The 18,835-nt window shown below is 49.3% G+C and overlaps 1 protein-coding gene and 1 pseudogene across 5 annotated transcripts in view; one reads left to right on the forward strand and one right to left on the reverse strand.

Annotated features, from left to right (window-relative positions):
- The window catches only part of UBE4B (ubiquitination factor E4B), an 83,577-nt gene that overhangs the window by 57,327 nt on the left and 7,415 nt on the right, over positions 1-18,835 (forward strand). For all 5 annotated transcript variants that reach the window (XM_036460854.2, XM_036460850.2, XM_036460851.2 and 2 more), the window contains 11 exons: positions 774-890; positions 987-1,085; positions 1,625-1,738; positions 3,377-3,575; positions 5,654-5,792; positions 8,616-8,715; positions 9,806-9,933; positions 11,058-11,156; positions 11,886-12,121; positions 13,668-13,794; positions 15,611-15,755. In XM_036460854.2, the coding sequence (XP_036316747.1) occupies positions 774-890; positions 987-1,085; positions 1,625-1,738; positions 3,377-3,575; positions 5,654-5,792; positions 8,616-8,715; positions 9,806-9,933; positions 11,058-11,156; positions 11,886-12,121; positions 13,668-13,794; positions 15,611-15,755 (1,503 nt within the window). The remainder of the gene's footprint in view (positions 1-773; positions 891-986; positions 1,086-1,624; positions 1,739-3,376; positions 3,576-5,653; positions 5,793-8,615; positions 8,716-9,805; positions 9,934-11,057; positions 11,157-11,885; positions 12,122-13,667; positions 13,795-15,610; positions 15,756-18,835) is intronic.
- On the reverse strand, positions 173-18,132 carry LOC118731957 (annotated as a pseudogene).

Here is an 18,835-nt window from a genome sequence, read left to right on the forward strand (position 1 = left end):
TTTGGATTTTATTGATTTTTACAGAGAGGAAGGGAGAGAGCTAGAGAGCTAGAAACGTCTATGACAGAAATATCGACCAGCTGCCTCTTGCACACCCCCTACCGGGGATGTGCCCGTAACCAATGTACATGCCCCTGACCGGAATCGAACCCAGGACCTTTCAGTCCGCAGTCCGACGCTCTTCCACTGAGCCAAACCCGTTTCGGTGGAGAGCCACATTTTTTAACCTTAAACTTCTTCTAACACCACTTCTTCAAAATAGACTTGCCCAGGCTGTGGTATTTTGTGGAAGAGCCACACTCAAGGGGCCACAGAGCCACATGTGGCTCTCGAGCCGCAGTTTGCCCACCACAATCATATACCATTTCCTGGGATGAAGCTGTTGGCTTTCTTTTGTGATTTAAAAAAAAATTTGGGTAAGTATTGTACATCCGGAATAACAAGTCCTAGGGGAGAATGAAGTTGAATCGCTTTGCAGTATAAGAAGAGTTCATTTGCACTCCACGCACAGTTTCTGAAACATAAACCTTAGAAGTATGTCCAGAAAACCTCAGAAGTATATTTTACAAAGTGTGGAGGAGCCCGAGGCTTTCCTCCCTCCGAGAGGAGAAGACCCCGCAGGGAAGGCAGCGCGTGTGGGAGCTGTGTTGTGGGAAGTGCAGTGTCCACACCGCGGTGCTCAGGACCCGCGGGGAGGGTGGCTGTGAGAACGGTCCGCGGCGTTCTCCCTCCCTCGCCGCACAGCCGCCGATCTGCCTCTGCTTTCCCCACAGGTGGCTTCCTTGCCGTTGTGGTTGCCTAAGTCCCTGAGCCCGGGGTCTGGGCGGGAGCTGCAGAGACTGTCTTACTTGGGGTCTTTTTTTAGCTTCTCGGTCTTCGCAGAAGATGACGTAAGTACGGTGGCCATTTGCACCTTTGCTCCAATGTTCACAGCCCTTCCCGAGTGGGTATTCTATGTCGATTGAATTTGTTTCTTCTCTTTCCAGGCTAAAGTGGTTGAAAAGTATTTCTCAGGGCCTGCTATTACCCTGGAAAACACCCGTGTGGTCAGCCAGTCACTGCAGCATTACCTGGAGCTGGGAAGGGTAGGTGTTCGGAAAATGAACTCGGAGGGTGGGGGGAGGGGGTAATAAAAGGCGGGAGATGAGTAACCGGGGCTTTGAACGGTAACTGCAGCGAGAATGCTCTGCACCCTCATTGGGCATCCTGGGGACGGTCCGGAGTTTAGTGGTCAGGCTCTCAGGCATGTAAGACTCGGGGTGAGTGAGCGCTGTTAGTTTAACTCGCTGGTCCCAAATAGAGTTTATATGGCTTCAGTTCTCAAAAAAAGCAGCAAAATTATAGTGTAATTAAGGTAATTGTGACCCTCTCCTGGAAAGGAAATAGCAAAGGCTGTTTTATTAAAACAGCAACTGCTTCCTCTCCACTCCACATCCCGCTTCCATGCTAATGCTGCCGACACAGTTGAGTGTGGGCTTGTCATCTGCTCTTCTCACAGAGTCAGAGAAAGTGGGAAGCAGGGAGGAGAAAAGGCAGGGAGGGAGCTAGCTGTTCTTAAGTCCAAAGGAGTAGCTTTTAAAGTAAAGCTTTAATTTTTTTTCTTTGTCTTTAAAACAAATTTCAGCAAGAGCTCTTCAAGACTCTGCACAGTATTCTGCTAAATGGTGAAACCCGGGAGGCGGCCCTCAGTTACATGGCGGCCGTCGTCAATGCCAACATGAAAAAAGCACAGATGCAGGTAGGCCCCCTAAGGCGCCTTTTATTTCTCCGTCAATTCATTCCTCTAACTCCCCTATTCATCAGTGCTGACCTGACCCTGTGCCAGGAGGCGGAGACGCGTGGTGAACAGGAGAAAGATGCTCCTGCTTCTGTGCAGCGGGTGTCCTATAGGGATACGCGTGAACGCAGAGACATGGTTTCAGACAGACACAGCTCCTAGGAGGCCAACCCCGCACGGTACCGCACTGAGGGTGACGGCGGAAGCTCCAGAAAGAAGCTGTGGGTGAATTCTGTCTGAACGTCGGAAAGGCCCCGCTAAGGGGATGGCATTTGGTCAGAGACCTGACTGACAGGAAAGAACCAGCCATTGCAGGGCTGGGGAAAGGGCTCTGCAGGCAGGATAAAGGCACTAAGCTAGGGCTGGACTAGCTTTGGAGCCAGCCCTCGTGCAGGCCTGTGTAGCCGGAGGACTGAACGGGAAGAGAAGGTGCGTGGTGCGCTGGGGGTGGTCAGAGGCTCCATCAGTGTGATCAGTGTGATAAGAGCTGCCGAGAGGACCATCGGAGGGTTTTCCAGCAAGAAACCCTCCAGATCCGTGCAGAGAATGGACTGGAGTGGGACGGGAGCCAGCAGACCTGAGAGCAGCCCTGTGTGGAGGCTACTGGCGTGGACTGTTTGCCAGAGCAGAAGAGTCACGCGGGCGTCCGCCCTGTGTTAGTACTGAATGACGTGACTCTTCTGCTCAAGATGGAAAAACACACAGATCAAAGCGTGGGCCTCGCCTGAGGCTGCCTGGACTTCCATTGTGGCCGGCGCTCACTAACAGTGGGACCTTAGCAGTTACTTCTCTGTTTCTCCGCTTCCTCGTCGCTGAAGGGGGATAATAAACACTGAGCGTGTGTTTACTCTCTGCGAAGCTGGTGTAATAGTGCCTCCTCCAGAGCGAGCACTCGGCGCTGTCACTGTCGCTGTTAGGATCGTTCTGTCACTAATGCGGACTGTAGGTGAGAGAGGCTGTCAGGTGGGAACAGTGAAGCTTCTTGTCCTGATGCTCTGGAGGGGAATGAAGAGGAAAGAAGCAATGTTTAGTGTGTTTTTACTTGCTCGCTGATTGTGAGGATCTTAGCAAGTCACTTAAATTCTCTGAACCTTAGTTTTCTCCTCCGGAGAATGGGAGTAATAGTGTAACTGCCTTCTACGGGCTGTTGTGAAGATGCGGGGAGAGAATGTATAAAATGCTTCACAAGGATGAACACTCAACAAGTGGTAGCTGCTAACGAGTGACAGTGATGGCGTGATAAGTGTGTCTTATCATTGCTGCTCTAGCTGGTTTGGCCAGTGGTTAGAGCATCTGCCTGTGTATGGAAGGGTCTCAGGGTCAATTCCCAGTCAAAGGCATGTACCTGGGTTGCAGGCTCGATCCCTAGCCTGTGTTGGAGCATGTGCGGGAGGCAACCAATTAATATATCTCATATCGATGTTTTTCTTTCCCCCTCTCTAACTTTCACTCTTTCTAAAAATCAAGGGAAACATATCCTCTGGTGAGGACTTAAAAAAAACTTTTTTCCTTGTAAAAAAAAAAAAGAAAAGAAGATGCATGTTTGGTCAGCATTTCTCTTCCGTCATTATTCTCAGTCCTTCCTTCCATGTTTCACAGACAGATGACAGGTTGGTGTCTACAGATGGATTCATGCTGAATTTCCTCTGGGTGCTGCAGCAGCTCAGTACCAAGATCAAGTTAGAGACGGTTGACCCCACGTATATATTCCACCCGAGGTGTCGGATCACTCTGCCCATCGATGAGACCAGAGTGAACGCCACGATGGAGGACGTGAAGGAGTGGCTGGCGGAACTCTGTGAGTGACATGTTCATTATCAGGTCGTTGAAATGCTGCCCTTCTGTTTTTTTAATTAAAAAATCGGTATGCAGTGGCACTCAAAGCCTATTCCCACAGCTTGGCTTTGACACCAGTGCAGTGTCCCTGGCCGTTGCCTCCTGCCCCACCCCTACAGCAGTGACCTCAGACCCCGGATTCACTGAGCAGGGGCAGAGCAGGGAGCGTGTCTGAGGACTCGATTGTGGTCTTGTCCGGTCAGACATTACTGATATTTACCATTAATGACATGTTTAGGGCCAGGTTTTGTCGGCCAGTACAGCGCTGTTTCAGAGTCATGGGAGATTTTAACCAAAACAAAGACAACACCACAACCTGAGATTCAGTGTGCCTTCCCTTTGGCCATCCATATGTCCTATAGGAAATCCTCTAGGTGTAGGCTATGGGCTGATCAGGAAAAGAACTTGAATATCTTAATAGTAACTGTTGTTTTCTGGTTAAATCTGAGGAGACTGAGCTTCCAAAGGCGCCGAGCTCGCCTCGCCCGTTCAGCACGTGGCGCTCCGCTCTGCCGGCAGCCCGGGCTGTGCTCAGCCTTTCTGGGCTTTGGTTGCAGCTCCTCGTATCGGTCAGTAGTGAAGGAAGCAGTGTCATTCTTCACAAGATCTCTGTTTCACTCAGGAGGCCTGATTTCACATAATTAAGATATGGCTCTTGCCCTAGCCAGTTTGGCTCAGTGGATAGAGCATCAGCCTGTGGACGAAAGGATCCCAGGTTCCTATCTGGCCAAGGGCACATGCCCAGGCTGTGAGCCTGATCCCCCCCCAGTAAGGGGCATACAGGAGGCAGCCAATCAATGATCCTCTCTCATTATTGATGTTTATATCTCTCCCTTCCTCTCTGAAATCAATAATATATATATATATATATATATATATATATATATATATATATTCAAAAATTAAAAAAATATTGCTCCTTAAACATTAAAAATAAAATAAAATAAAATAAAAAGGAAAATTACTTTAAAAAAAGAAAAGGTGTGGGCTCTTGGGATCAGGGCCCGAGTCGGGGAGTCACAGACTGTGGAGGAGGTGGTCACGGGGTTTTGAAGGAGGCCCTTCAGAGGGAGGGCGGAGGAGGGGGAGGAGGAAGAAGGAGCCAGGCAGCCTGGCCTCAGCCGTTTTCCTGGCCGACGGCATTCATGCCCCAGAGAGGTCCAGGCAGGCAGGGGGAGAGCGTGCGAAGGAGTGAAGACCGAGAAAGAAAGAACAGGCAGAGGGAAGGCTTGTGACAGACAAAATGTATCTGGGAAACAGGTGAGCAGGAAAACAGGAAAGTAGAAATGCAAGAGAAATGGGCAAAACTCAACAGTAAAGAGATGGGCTTGAAAGTGAATGCTGAGGGTGGGGGCAGGGGCACGGGAGGAGGGATGACTTCGTGCCTCTCCACTTTCGTGTTTGTGTGCAATCCCAGAGAACCTCAGTGCCCGGCGTTCCCCTACGCGGCCACATCCTGCTAGTGGGTGGTGTTCCCAGCTGCCCAGCTAAAAAGTGGGAGTTTATAGAGTCTAGAAAAAAAGATAATTTTGTTTGGATGCTAATGATTCCTTACAAGTTGTTGCTTCTCCAGAAAATGAATTTATAAGCTAGGGATATATTATGCAATAAAAATTAATACAGTAGCTCTACCCAGTTTGGCTCAGTGGATAGGGCGTCGGCCTGCGGACTGAAGAGTCCCAGGTTCGATTCCAGTCAAGGGCATGTATCTGGGTTGCGGACACATCCCCAGTAGGGGTTGTGCAGGAGGCAGCTGATCGATGTTTCTCTCTCATTGATGTTTTTTATTGGCACATATAAAGTGAAAACTATATTTTATCAAGAGAATTTTAATTGGCACATTTAATTGGCACATTTAGGGCTCAAGTCTATTTTTTCGGGGGGGGGGATTCCCCCCCCCCAGATTTTAGTTTTTATCATCTATAATTTTTTTTAAGAGTTATTTGGAAATTAGTAACTTTGCGTTATTGGTTTTGCTTTTTCTTTAATTTAGTCCTGCAACCACTTTTATTTAGGGAATAATGTGTGTGTTTTTCCTAGATGGAGATCAGCCTCCATTTTCTGAGCCAAAATTCCCTACGGAATGCTTCTTCCTTACCCTGCACGCCCACCACCTCTCCATCCTGCCGAGCTGCCGGCGCTACATCCGCAGGCTCCGGGCCATCCGGGAGCTCAATAGGTACGTGTGTGTGGCCTGTCCTGAGGTGGCTGAGGCGCCACGGGTTCCGGGTTTCAGATAGCGGGGCGCACAGTGAGAACCCCTCCCGGCGACTCGGGACAGTGCTGCGTCCAGAACCTCCGGTAGCTGTAACCATGGCAGTGAAGCTGCCCTACACCCCCCTCTGGCTGATGAGCACTCTAAGGTCCGTTCCCACACATACTCCCACACCCCTGTCACCTCGTGTGCAGTGGGGAGGGAACCACAGATGCCCACGTGCTAGACCTGAACCTGTGACTGTTGCCTTACATGGTAAAAGAGACTTTGCAGGTGTGCTGAAGTTTGGGATCTTGAGATGGGAGATTTTCCTGGACTATCTGGGTGGACCCAATATTATAAGGACCTAATAAGAGGGAGGCAGGAGGCACAGAGTGAGAAAAGGGAACCTAATGGCGGAAGCAGGTGTCAGGGGTGTGTGGTTGGTCCATGACTCTGCCAAGGGCAGGGAAGCATCCTTCCCAGGGCCTTGGGAAGGAACGGTGACCACGTGAACGCTGACCAGTGAGACTTCTGACCTCCAGAGCTCTGGGCCGATAATTCTGTTGTTTAAGCCACTGACTTTGTGCAAGCTTGTTACACTAGCCATAGGTAATGAATGTAACATCCTAGCAAATCGTGCCCTTCTTTTTCTTCCAATATGAACTCCCTGCTTATGGCTTTGGAATTAGCCGATAAGGACAGAAATTGGTCTTGCTCTGGTTATGGCTCTGGAGCAATGAAAGGGGATTTGGCATTCTCCTGTGATGTGACCACCTCGAAGTCATCAAATCCTCCCAAGCTCCTCTTGAATTCTTGGAGCGCCCGTCTTTGCTCTCACTCACAGCGAAGAGACCCAGTAAGGTTATCGATTCAGTTTATATTATGATAGATGCTTTGTGGGACCAGACGCTGCTTTGAGGTCATTTTAGGAACTCCCTGGCTCGGTGACTTTCCTGGAGGTGAGAGTTGGCACCCGGGCCTGTCTTCATTCTGTGAGCTCTCCGGAGGAGAGCCCGCTGTCTTCCTTCCCGAGATCGCTGTGACCGCTCATGCAGCTGTTTTTCCGCAGAGAGCCTGGGCTGCCCGTGTTCTGTCCTGAGGTGGCTGAATCTTCACCCGTCAGAGAACTAATCCCAGAGGCCCGTTTACCTGTGTGACCCCTTGAGGGCCCATTACCTGTGTGACCCCTTCTGGTGCCAATAATCCAGGTCATCATATTACTTTCCAATTGTTGCTGCAACAGAGTACCACACTTCCATGACTTAAAACGACATCAGTGATTATCTTACAGTCCTGGGGGCCCAGTCCTAAAATCAAGGCTGCATTCTTTCTGGAGGCTCTGGACTCTTTCCCTGCCTTTTCCCGCTTCTGGCGGCCGCCTCATTCCGTGGCTCGTGGCCCCTTCCTCCGCCTTCAAAGTCAGCAGCTTAGCATATTGAGTTCTCTCTCTCCACCTCTGCTGTCACATCTCCTCCTCTTCCTCTGCCTCCCTCTTTCTCTTAGAAGGACCCTGTGGTGACATGGGGCCCACAGATAGTGCAGGATAACCTCCCCATCTTGAGGTCCATATCCTTAATCACCTCTGCAGAGTCTCTGCTGCCATGTAAGGTCACAAACACACTCAGGTTCTGGGGATTGGGCTGTGTCATTAGGGGGAGCCTTGTTCTGTCTGTCACACTCATAGTTGCACGAAAAACACTCCACTTTACCAGAGGATTGTTAAAGGTTACCATTTGGTTTATTGAATCCTTGAAATGGCTGGAAAACCGGTTCTCCTTTGAACCTGGCCTGGCAGGAAGCTGCTTCAGGGGTCAGCTGGACAGTAGAGCCTCCGCCAAGGTCTCCCAGAACCACGTGGCTGCCACGTGGCAATACTCCCTTCTGCTTTCAGTGAGGGTTCGCCTCGCCTTGTGGTGGACTAGGTCATGTGCAGAAATGCTGGCAGCAAGGGAGTCTGGGAATGGTAGTTTCTTTGTTTTGTTTTTTTAAGATCAACGTCTAGTTCCTTACAATGTCTTGATAGAAAGGGGTTAAAATAATGTTAAGTGAATAATGTTTAAAATGTGCAGCATTATTACCGATCAGGGACACGACCTCACTAACAGGTGATACTGGGACAGACACCTGAAGGAAGTGAAGGAGCAGGTGGCAAGGTGATCACAGAGAAGGGTCTTCCAAGCAGAGGCTATTGTAGAAGAAAAGGAGGGAATACAAAAGTAGTGAAGTCGCCTTTCGCCTTTAGTTTTGGGTAATTGAGTAGGCTTAGTAACCTTGAATTTTCTTGAGACCTCTTTTTCTCTGTCCAAGAAAAACAAGGGAACCCTGGATTTCCTTCTAAAAGAGGTTACTATATTTCATCACATCTAAAGTGTCATCAAGAGCCCGGCTGGTGAGGCTCAGTGGTTGAGCGTCAACCCAGGAACTAAGAGGTCACTGGTTTGATTCCCAGTCATGGGCATGCAGGAGGCAGCTGATCAATGATTCTCTCTCATCATTAATGTTTCTATCACTCTCTTCCTCTCCCTTCCTCTCGGAAATCAATAAAAATATATTAAATAAGTAAATGAATAAATAAAGTGTCATCAATTTTATGATATCATTTTAGGAATCAATAAGAAAGAAAAATGCTGCCAATTAAACCATAATGTGCCATTGATTGTAAGACATTCTCTGGTTTTAAAAATGCTAAAATGGGGGGGGGGGAATATGTGTCTGAGAGCCATTGAAATGGTCAAAATGAGTAGATAAGATGGATAATGGGTCTGTGTGTGTTCTTTTTATTTGACCATTAGTCTTTGCTTTCAGAACCGTGGAGGATTTGAAAAATAATGAAAGCCAATGGAAAGATTCCCCACTGGCAACCAGACACCGGGAAATGCTGAAGCGCTGCAAAACGCAGCTGAAGGTCCGTATAGTTACTGGGATGAGTATCGACAGCCTCACAATGGTGTATTTCCCAGCAGGCTATGTGCTCTGAGTGAACAGTTCCGTGTCCTTATTTTTCTTCACTATTCTCCCCACTCCCACGCCCGAGATAAAATGGTGCAGCTAAAACTCGTTGGTAGTTTACGTGTATCTACATAATATTTATACCTCAGGACAGACTGTCAAGCGCAGTTTAGCATCTCCCTTTCGTACCTTGTGCAGTGCCCACCTACTACCCCCAGCCCTGCAATCCTGTCCCCGAACACACATCATCCCTTCCAGGCAGGCATGTTCACGGTGTGTGACAAAGTACAGTTGTGGCTGTGGAAATATTTCTTTCTTTTGCTCCTCCTCATTCATTTTTAATTAGAAATGATCCATCACACAGAACTATCTAGAGATGGGAAGATTTCCGCTCTTGAGCATAGCTTTAAAAGGTTCAGCACCGATAGCACATTTAGGCATTTTTCTTATGTTTACATTCAAATTAAAAAGCTGAGCGTTGGCTGGTCGTGCTTTCTGCTAATTAGTAAAATAACGTGTAGAATTTTTCTCTGGGTTGGTTCCTGTCCCACGTTAAGGTCTCATTTAGTTTAAGACACTAGACCTCTCTGAGATGCAGAGTGAGGCAGGGGCTCTTGTCTGGTGTCTGCAGAACTCCAAAGGTAACGCTTCAAGGAGTCCATAAACTGTTTAAATTCATATGTCAGCGTGTGCGCATGTGCGGGTGTTTTATCCTCACAGTGACCCTCTGAGGTTGGGGGACAAGCATTTCCCCCAAAGGCACCTCTTTAGTGGTGACCTGCAGCTTAGATGCAGATTCATCTGGCTTCTCCGCACTAATCCTCCCCGGTCCCCAAAGAGCTCCCCGGGTCATTCACGTGCCAGCAGGACCTGCCGCGGAGCCGTGTGTCCGGTGGTCTGTGTGGAGCTTTTGTTTTTCTTAGAACACGGCCAGCATGCCAGCTAGTCAGCGGGGAAGCTCTGGTGCCAGGCTCCCCTCCTGGCCCACCCGCCAGCACGCCCAGCTACTCAGCTGCCAACTAACATGGCGGCCCCTGCTTCCACAGAAACTGGTACGATGCAAGGCCTGCGCTGACGCTGGGCTACTTGACGAGAGCTTCCTGCGAAGATGTCTGAATTTCTATGGCCTTCTCATCCAGCTGCTGCTCCGCATCCTGGACCCCGCCTACCCCGAGTGAGTGCCTCTCCCTCCCTGCCCGGCTGTTCGTGTACTGCTCTCACCAGCCCTCCCCTCAGCAAGAGTTCATTTTTGCCCTAGGCCAGTGGTCGGCAAACTGCCGCTCTCGAGCCACATGCGGCTCTTTGGCCCTGTAAGGGTGGTTTTTCCACAAAATACCACAGCCTGGGCGAGTCTATTTTGAAGAAGTGTTATTAGAAGTTTAAGTTTAAAAAATTTGCCTCTCAAAAGAAATGTCAATCGTTGTACTGTTGATATTGGGCTCTGTTGACGAATGAGTTTGCCGCCCACTGCCATAGCCGGTTTGGGTCAGTGAATAGGACGTGGGTTCGATTCCAGTCAGTGGCACTTACCTTGGTTGCAGGCTCCTCTCCGGCCCGGACCCCTGGTTGGAGCTTGTGCGGGAGGCAACCAATTGATGTCTTTCTCTTACATTGATGTTTCTCTCTGTCTTTCCCTCTCTCTTCCACTCTCTAAAAATCAATGGGAAAATATCCTCAGGTGAGGATTAAAAAACAAAACAAAACAAACAAAGGATTTATTTTTCAATTTCCAGATTGTGCTTATGTAGAATATGTAATAATATTTTACCTGTAATTAGTTCAGTAATAAGGGGATGTCAGCACCTGCAATTTTAATTTTGACGTAATGCTTTGTAAAAATTGCCTTATTTTTATCAGTTTTTGATCGATAAAAAATGGAATCTATAAATTGGAAACTAAAAGCTAGAGATAAGCTTGGCTGGCTTGGCTCAGTGGTTGAGCATTGACCTATAAACCAGGAGGTCACAGTTCGATTTCTGGTCAGGACATGTGCCGGAGTTTCGGGCTCGGTCCCCAGTGCGGGGCATGCAGGAGGCAGCTGATCAATGATTCTCGTCATTGATGTTTCTCTCTTTCCCTTCCTCTGTGAAATCAATTTAAAAAAAAAAAGCTACAGATAATTTTTTATTGTTGAGCTGAGGGCATTGTTGACCTTGTATGCTCACCTGTACAGCTCATTGTTGTGTTATTGTTATGAAGCCTGTGTGTCCCTGGTGGGGGAGCCCTCTGTGGGCACGGAAAGTGTTAGAGTGTGGCCAGCACTGAGGTCTCACTGTAACCTGTGCTTCTCGTTGACAGCGTAACACTGCCTCTCAGTACAGACGTCCCCAAGGCGTTTGCAGCGTTGCCTGAGTTCTATGTAGAAGATGTTGCTGAATTTTTATTTTTTATTGTACAGTAAGTGCCTTACCATATTACATAGAACTTATACATGTTTTTATATGTTTTATGTAAATACTATGATTAATTATATTGCACACCTCCTTTCTATGCCTGAAATTGTGTTTCACTGCTTTAACTGCTGCCTAGAGATTGGAAAAATAAATCCAAACTGTGGCACCAGGCCAATTCCAATAATATCACAGAAGCAAAGAGGATTAGCAATGCTGGTCATAATGTCTTCTGTGAAAATGGAGCTGAACTTCTAATGATGGAGAATGTGTTTCTGAGGAACAGTAGGAGCGGTTTATAAATATCTGAGTGAACATTCAAAAGCCAGAAATAACCACATCTATATTTTGTACCAACATTTTCTCAATGGTAGAATTGGAGAAAGGTAGCAAAGTAATGGGTTGTGTTTATATCTGACTTTTCAAAATGAAAATAACTCTATTAAAATATTTTTTAAGTGCTTGGGTAGTGAAGATCTTTGAAATCCATGAGATGATTTAATCACAGCCTTGGTTTATTTTCTAAAACTCAATAAGTTAGTCTAAAATGCTGTGGCCAGTAGACATGACGGATTTGAAACCTACCTGGTTATGATATAAATAGTCACCTTACACTCAGTAAGTTAAAGGGGACTCAGCGTCCTGGTTCCTGGCCTGTCGGTCGCCTCCCCTCCGAGGACCCCAGCGCCCGCCCAGGTGCAGACTCAGGGCTGGACCTCGGCCCTCTCGCCCGCAGGTACTCGCCTCAGGTGCTCTACGAGCCCTGCACTCAGGATATTGTGATGTTCCTCGTCGTGATGTTGTGCAACCAGAACTACATCCGTAACCCGTACCTGGTGGCCAAACTGGTGGAAGTCATGTTCATGACCAACCCTGCTGTGCAGCCACGGACCCAGAAGTTCTTCGAAATGATCGAGAACCACCCTCTCTCCACCAAACTGTTGGTCCCGTCCCTGATGAAGTTTTACACGGGTAGGTTCCTGGGCACACAGGCAGGCAAGACCGTCCAAAGCCAGTGGGCAAAGTTACTCTAAACCTTTACCCAATAGGCTGCCATCCACCGACACGTGTAACTCAGTAGCCCACTGGGAGCAGAGCACATGCTACTGGATCCCTGAGAATTAAGAGTAGCCCCTTCCTTCTTTCTTTTTTTCTTTCTTTGTTACTTGAACTTCTAAAAATCTTCTTCAGTAAACATGTATTGTTAATATTAAAACTAAAAACGTTAAATGTATTTTATAGCCCGTGCCTGCAACTGTCACTGACTCTTGATGAGGGGCAGGGTGTGTAGGTGTGTGGGATGGAGCTGGCGGGCGGATGCTCTTCTCCCTCCCCTCCCACCAGGCAGTGTGCCCTCCGGCCCCAGACACCTCTGTGGTCACGGACAGATGATACCCTTGCTAAGAATAGCACCACTCACCAAATCCTTACTGATCCTTGCACTTAATCCCAACCACAGGCCTCAAGATGGGCACCATAAATAGCTCCATTTTACTCATGAGGAAACCGGAGCTTAGGAAGGTCGGGAAGCTTGCTGAAGGTCAGCAGCTAGCGAGTGGCAGCAGCCTCGGCAGCTGGGCTGTGGCACAGGTGCTCCTGGCGTCCGTGATGTTCCTCCCACGGTTACCAAGGCACTGGCGCCAGAGAGCCTGCAGGGGGGCGTCACACACTGCCGCCTGCCCATCACAGCTACTAAGGCTGCGGGTGCAGGTCCTGACCTCTGCACACCGGCCTCTCAGGCGTGTGAGAGCCTGCGATACAGAGCAAGCACCTTTTTGCACCCCGGGAGAAGAGGCTAGCTTAGGAAATGCTTAAGATCAATTTCTGTTTCCAAAGTAAAGTTCAATTTCAAAATAAGAGTATTTATTTGTAAGGACCGGCTCTCAAAAGCCTGCTACTCGGAACCTGGAGGAGCACTGGTGACTTATTTCAAGACTCCTCTTCCCGAGCGGATCTGGTCAGCAAGGCCAGCCTGAGCCCGTAGACCAGGCCCTAGTGCAGCACGAAGCTCTGTGTGTGCGGGCGGGGTTTGATGCCAGGCCCATCGGTGAAGATGGCACAATCCCGGCCACCCTGAGGCAGACGTTCTAGGTGGGAGACAGACGCTGGCCCATAAATACAGGCTCATAGTGGGTATGGGGCGGGGGGAGGCGTGGTGCTACGTAGAGAAGCTAGGCGGGGAGGGTCGCTGAGAAGGGGACTTGGAGTAACCTTGAAAATGAGACCAGAGAGTGAGTCTTAGAGATCTCAGCCACAGAGCCAGGCCAAGGAGGCAGCAGGTACAAAGGCCCTGAGGCCGGGCAGCTCAATGAATTCCGTAAGAAAGCAGCTAGAGCGCAAGGCGGGATTGCAGTCAGCAAGCAGGCAGCAGGGCGAGGTCAATGTACTGGAAAATATAGGAAATACCAAGAAGAAAAAAATCATTGGTAATCCCTGCACACAACAGAGGATCTATGGACATTTTCCTCCATGTCCTTCCAGTCAATGTGTATAGGACACATGTGTCTTTCTCCATTAGATGTCGAGCATACTGGAGCGACCAGCGAGTTCTATGACAAGTTCACCATCCGCTACCACATCAGCACCATTTTTAAAAGCCTCTGGCAAAACATAGCTCACCACGGTACCTTCATGGAGGAGTTCAAGTGAGTCCTGCGCCCCCGGGTCACTGCCGTGCTCCAAACCCCAGGGGGCGGGGCTGCTCCAGAGCCTTCACAGCCAGGCACTCGGCTGTGGGCGTGGTCTCGGCCTCCTTTAAGTTTCCAGAAGGAACTGTTGGATATGAGCAGGTTATCCAAGTGTCTGTGCTTACGAGATATTGCTGAACTTTGGGTTGGTCGAGATCCCTTGGGGATGGCGTACATAAGACAGAATCTATAGTTATTCTGAGATGATGTGTTAAGCATTTCGTGATTACAATGTTAAAGGAGGTGGTTGGAATGACTGCAGCGAGATCTTCCTGTGTTCTTGAACTTGACATCGAGCTGCAGAGCTGGACATGTTAGGAGGAGTTGACGCTCAGAAGCAGTTGGATTAGGGTTGTCATTCGAAGTGTCGCTCTGTATTTGTAGTAAGGCTCTAAGCGTTGATTAGGGACTTCTCATTGGCCCCTGGAACTTTAGCACCTGCCCGAACCTGACATCGGTGATTCCATCTCAGCTACTTGGAAAGAAAGGCAGGCAGAAGGCTGGACTCGCGCCTCACTCTCCGGGAGGAGTTTTATCCCATCTGCTTGGGCCTCTCTCTTTGCAGCCCGTTAGGTCTTGGGTCAGGCCTGGCGGTCACTCACAGCTGAGTTACTGGTCACTAATGTACACGTTTCCAGCGGAGTCGCCATCTGCAGAGAAGGCTGGGAGGTGGCTCTTTGTTTCCACAGACGGCTCTTCTGGTCGGGGTTCTGTTCCAGCGGAAGCCTGGCACCAGCGTAGGAAACCAGGCAGGCCCATGGCTGGTTCTGTGTGCGGCTCGGGAACTTTCCATGTTCCTGGAGTCCAGGCTCCGCCCTTGTCACTGGAGCTTCTGTGCCCAGGCCGGGCTGGCCGGCCTTGGTGCTCAGTGGGAAGTCCTGAAGGGTAGCCCTCTTTCTCTACTAATCTTCCAGAACATAACAGGTAGGCCAGGCCACCTCCGTCACCAGCGAGTCCAGCATTAGAGCCGGTGGCAGGACAGTGCATGGACTCGAAGCTTTGAGCTCTCCGTAGTAAGTTAATGGCCCTCTCTAGCAGTGTTACAGCTTTTTTTTATTGATTTTTGAGAGTTAGGAAGAGAGAGAAACGTTAATGATCAGCTGCCTCCTGTATACCCCCTACTGGGGATCGAGCTCACAACCTGGATGTGCCCTGTCCTGGAATCGAGCCGTGACCTCCTGGTTCCTGGGACAGTGCTCAGCTGCTGAGCCCCGCTGGTTAGGCTGCAGTTTTTCTTTAGTGCGTCTTCTTTATAATGGGAATAACGGTCAGTAGTTCTCGTGTCTCTTATAGGTGGGTAATTATTTGTGCTTTCTTTTTTCCTGTGAATTTAAGCATAGTTTTTTTCCTGGCCTGGAAGAGTGTTTTCTCTGCTTAGAATCATTGCGGGAAAGAGCCAGGGTATGCTGGTAAACCTCTCTGAAGGGAAAAGATATCAGTCGTGGCTGTTTTTCTGGAGTAAAATACTTCCACTATTGCCAAATTTAAGCTGCCTCGGGAATCTGCCCACGGAATTCTAAAATATTAGCAACTGGCTCTCCTGAGAGTGCAAGGTGACTCCAGCACATCACCGGGGTGAGCTCATCATGATTAACTTCAAAGGGCAACACAGCCTAAGGAGGGACTTGCAGTCCTTGGCCTCCACGGTACTCAAGTTGTGCCAAGGTCTCGTAGGGTGACGTGTGTTGGGAGACACGCGTGGCCCTTTCCTCTGGGACCTGCGGAGTCTTGGTGGAGGGAGATGTGTGACCAGGCCCCATGTTATTGCTTTCAGCTCTGGGAAGCAGTTTGTTCGCTACATCAACATGCTGATCAACGACACGACGTTTCTGCTCGATGAAAGTCTGGAGTCCCTGAAGCGGATCCACGAGGTGCAGGAGGAGATGAAGAACAAGGAGCAGTGGGAGCAGCTGCCCCGGGTGAGCACAGGGCCACCCAGCCGGGGAAGCTGCCTCGGCCCTGCCCTGCAGGGCTGCGCGTGGGGCCTGTGACGGAATCTGACTTCCTGTCAGTGTGTCCTGCCTCCCACCTGTGGGCTTCCGTGAGTGACATCCCAGGTTTGGGGCAGGAGAAAACCTCGGCACTTGCTCTGAAGCTAAGGAGTGAGTTACCAAGTCCTCCCGGTGTCCAGAACTTGTGCCTTTTCATGTTAAGGGCTTTCTGGAAAAGAGCTTTTATTGTCTGAATATGTTAAGATTTATGGAAGTAACTAGGAGTAAATCTCAAATTCTGTCTGAGAGACAAGAGTGTCATCTGATCTTCAGGCATCTGGATGGTCACTCAGGGTTCCGGTGGGGTTTTCTTTCACTTGATCTTCGCTTTTCTATTCAGTTCCTCGTGGCAAAGAGGCTGTTTTGCCAGGTTCCATGAGGAAATCATGTCTTGCCAATGGCGGCCCACTGTCCCGCCCTGACATTTGCTGTAGCCGTGTGGATGGTCCCGGTCAGCTCCCAGGCCCTTCCAGCTACTGCTGACGGCACGGTTGGCCTCCTCCATCTGTGTCACTGCCAAGTCCCCGCTTTGTCTACGCCAGTGTGTCATCCACTTACGAGGCTTCTCCTGGACCAGCTTGTATGGCAGATGCTGGGATCCGGGTCTGTGCACATTATCTTGTTCACAGTCAGTGCTTAACAGCACTCGTTGGAGACGACTGAACAGATAATATTGATTTTGTTTGTGCTAATGGGTGGAAAAGGGTCATAAATAATCCCTAACAAGTGCAGTTTCAGAAATCATTTCCATTTGACTTTGAAGTCGCTTCCCAGCTTCCATCTCCCTGCCTGCTCCTCCTGTGCTCTGGTGCCCAGCCCCCGGCTGCTCCTCTCTCCACACTTAGCCCCTAGGTCGATGTTTCCGGAGGGTGCTGGTTGGGATTTGAATGCAGTAGGATTGTGATATAATAATAACTCTCTGTTATGAACGACTGTCCCATACGCTGCAGGACATCCAGCGTCTCTGCCTCACGTCCATTTAACGTCAGCGAGGGCCTCCTCCCTGAGCCTGCGGGCAGTGAGGCCTGTAGCCCCCATCGGAAATCACTGCTGGGCGGTCTCCTCTGTCCCACGCCTTTAAATTCCGTGTTCTGAGGACTCAGAGTGTGTCTTCCCGGCGCAGGTCTCCATGTTGTTGGCCTGCCTCTCTGCCGGGTGGACTTGTCTTAGCTGAACGCTGTGTAGCCCTCCAGGTCTGCCCGCTCCGGGCAAAGACAGCTGCGCCTGCGGTTGCTCTGGCTCAGCACCCCTGTTCCAGCCTCCTTCCTCTCCCTCTCAGAACCTCTAGGCTCCATCTTTCTATTGTTGTTAATCTTCATCTGAGGGGTGTGTGTGTGTGTGTGTTTAAGAATTTTTTTTTTTTTTAACATTTCAGTTATTTAATCGGGTTCTTATAAGAAATTCAGAACACCAGTTTGTGAGGATAAAGCCCATCGGTGAGAGTGAACGTAGAGCGGAGGTAGGCCTGGAGCTGAGGGACAGCTTTGATTTTTGGCAGAATTTGAGAGTCCACAGCTTTCTGGTCAACCTTGCGCTGTTCTGTAATCTCGTATTTCTCCTTCTGTGTGTCGAAGATCTCACCCTCCTGGTGTTTGGGCTTGCGCAGCTTCTTCTTGAAGAAAGCATCGGTGAGATGTTTGGGGATTTTCACACCACTGATATCCACTTTGGTGGAGGTGGCGATGACAGATTTCTGGTGTGTTCTACGAAGAGGAACTCGATTGAGGGCCAGAGGGCCAGTCACAAGTAGCAAGCCTCTGCCAGCTGCTTCAGGAAAACCACCCTCTTGCCTCTGTGGCGCCCAGTGAGGATGGTCAGGACGGCCCCAGGAGGGATGCTGGCCCGCAGTCTCCTCACATGCTGGCTGAAGGGCTCCTTGCCATGGCTCAGCAGCTCTGGAGGCACATCTCCAGTGGGTAATATCGAGGCATTTTGCGGAGTTTAACCACTCGGGTACCACCATTCTTGTCGCCACCAACTGGTTCTGTGACAGTAGCAAGGACTTTCTCCTTCTTTTTCTTTTCAGTCCTGGATTTAGGGGCGGAATACTTCCTCTTGTACATGGCCTTTCGAGAATACATAGCCGACCGGGAGTATCTGCGATTCCTCTGACGAGGACGGGGTTTCGGCTGCGGTGCGGCTTCCCCTTCTTAGCGGCCTTAACCTTGCCGCCGGCATCAGCCTTCTTCTTGGCTTCAGGTTTCTTCTCCTTAGTGTCTGGCTGCTTCTGCTTAGTATCAGGCTTTTTCTCTTTGGTATCCGGCTTCTCGGTTTTCTTTTCACCCACCATCTTGCAAGATGGAAAAGAGCAAAAAAATTTTTTATTGATTTCAGAGAGAGAGGGAGAGAGAGAGAGAAGCATCAGTGATGACAGAGATTAATCAGTTGGCAGCCTTCTGCAGGCCTTCTACTAGGGATCAAGCCCGTAACCCGGGCATGTGCCCTTGAACAGAATCAAACCCAGGACCTTTCAGTCCGCAAGCTGACGCTCTATCCACTGAGCAAAACCAGCCAGGGCCACCTGGGGATATTAATATTAGGAAGTGGAAGAGGGGGAAGAAGGGAGAGAGAGAAAAAGAAAAACATTCATGTGAGAGAGACATATCAGTTGGTTGCTTCCTGCATGTACAAAACGCACAGTTCTCAGCATCATCTCACATGTTTTTAAAGTAATGCTGACTAAGCAAAAGTCTTTATTAAGGGAAATGAACATGTATCAGATACCACATAAGATTCACTATTTCATCCTGTGAAGAAGTTGGTTTCTTTTTTAAAATATATTTTATTGATTTTTTACAGAGAGGAAGGGAGAGGGATAGAGAGCTAGAAACATCGATGAGAGAGAAACATTGACCAGCTGCCTCCTGCACACCTACCGGGGATGTGCCCGCAACCAAGGTACATGCCCTTGACCGGAATTGAGTCTGCAGGCCGATACTCTATCCACTGAGCCAAACCGGTTAGGGCGATGCTGATTTCTTTTATCACAAAGGAAACTGAGTCTGGGT

Source organism: Pipistrellus kuhlii, unplaced genomic scaffold (genome assembly GCF_014108245.1).
Source record: "Pipistrellus kuhlii isolate mPipKuh1 unplaced genomic scaffold, mPipKuh1.p scaffold_m20_p_34, whole genome shotgun sequence".
NCBI lineage: Eukaryota > Metazoa > Chordata > Mammalia > Chiroptera > Vespertilionidae > Pipistrellus > Pipistrellus kuhlii.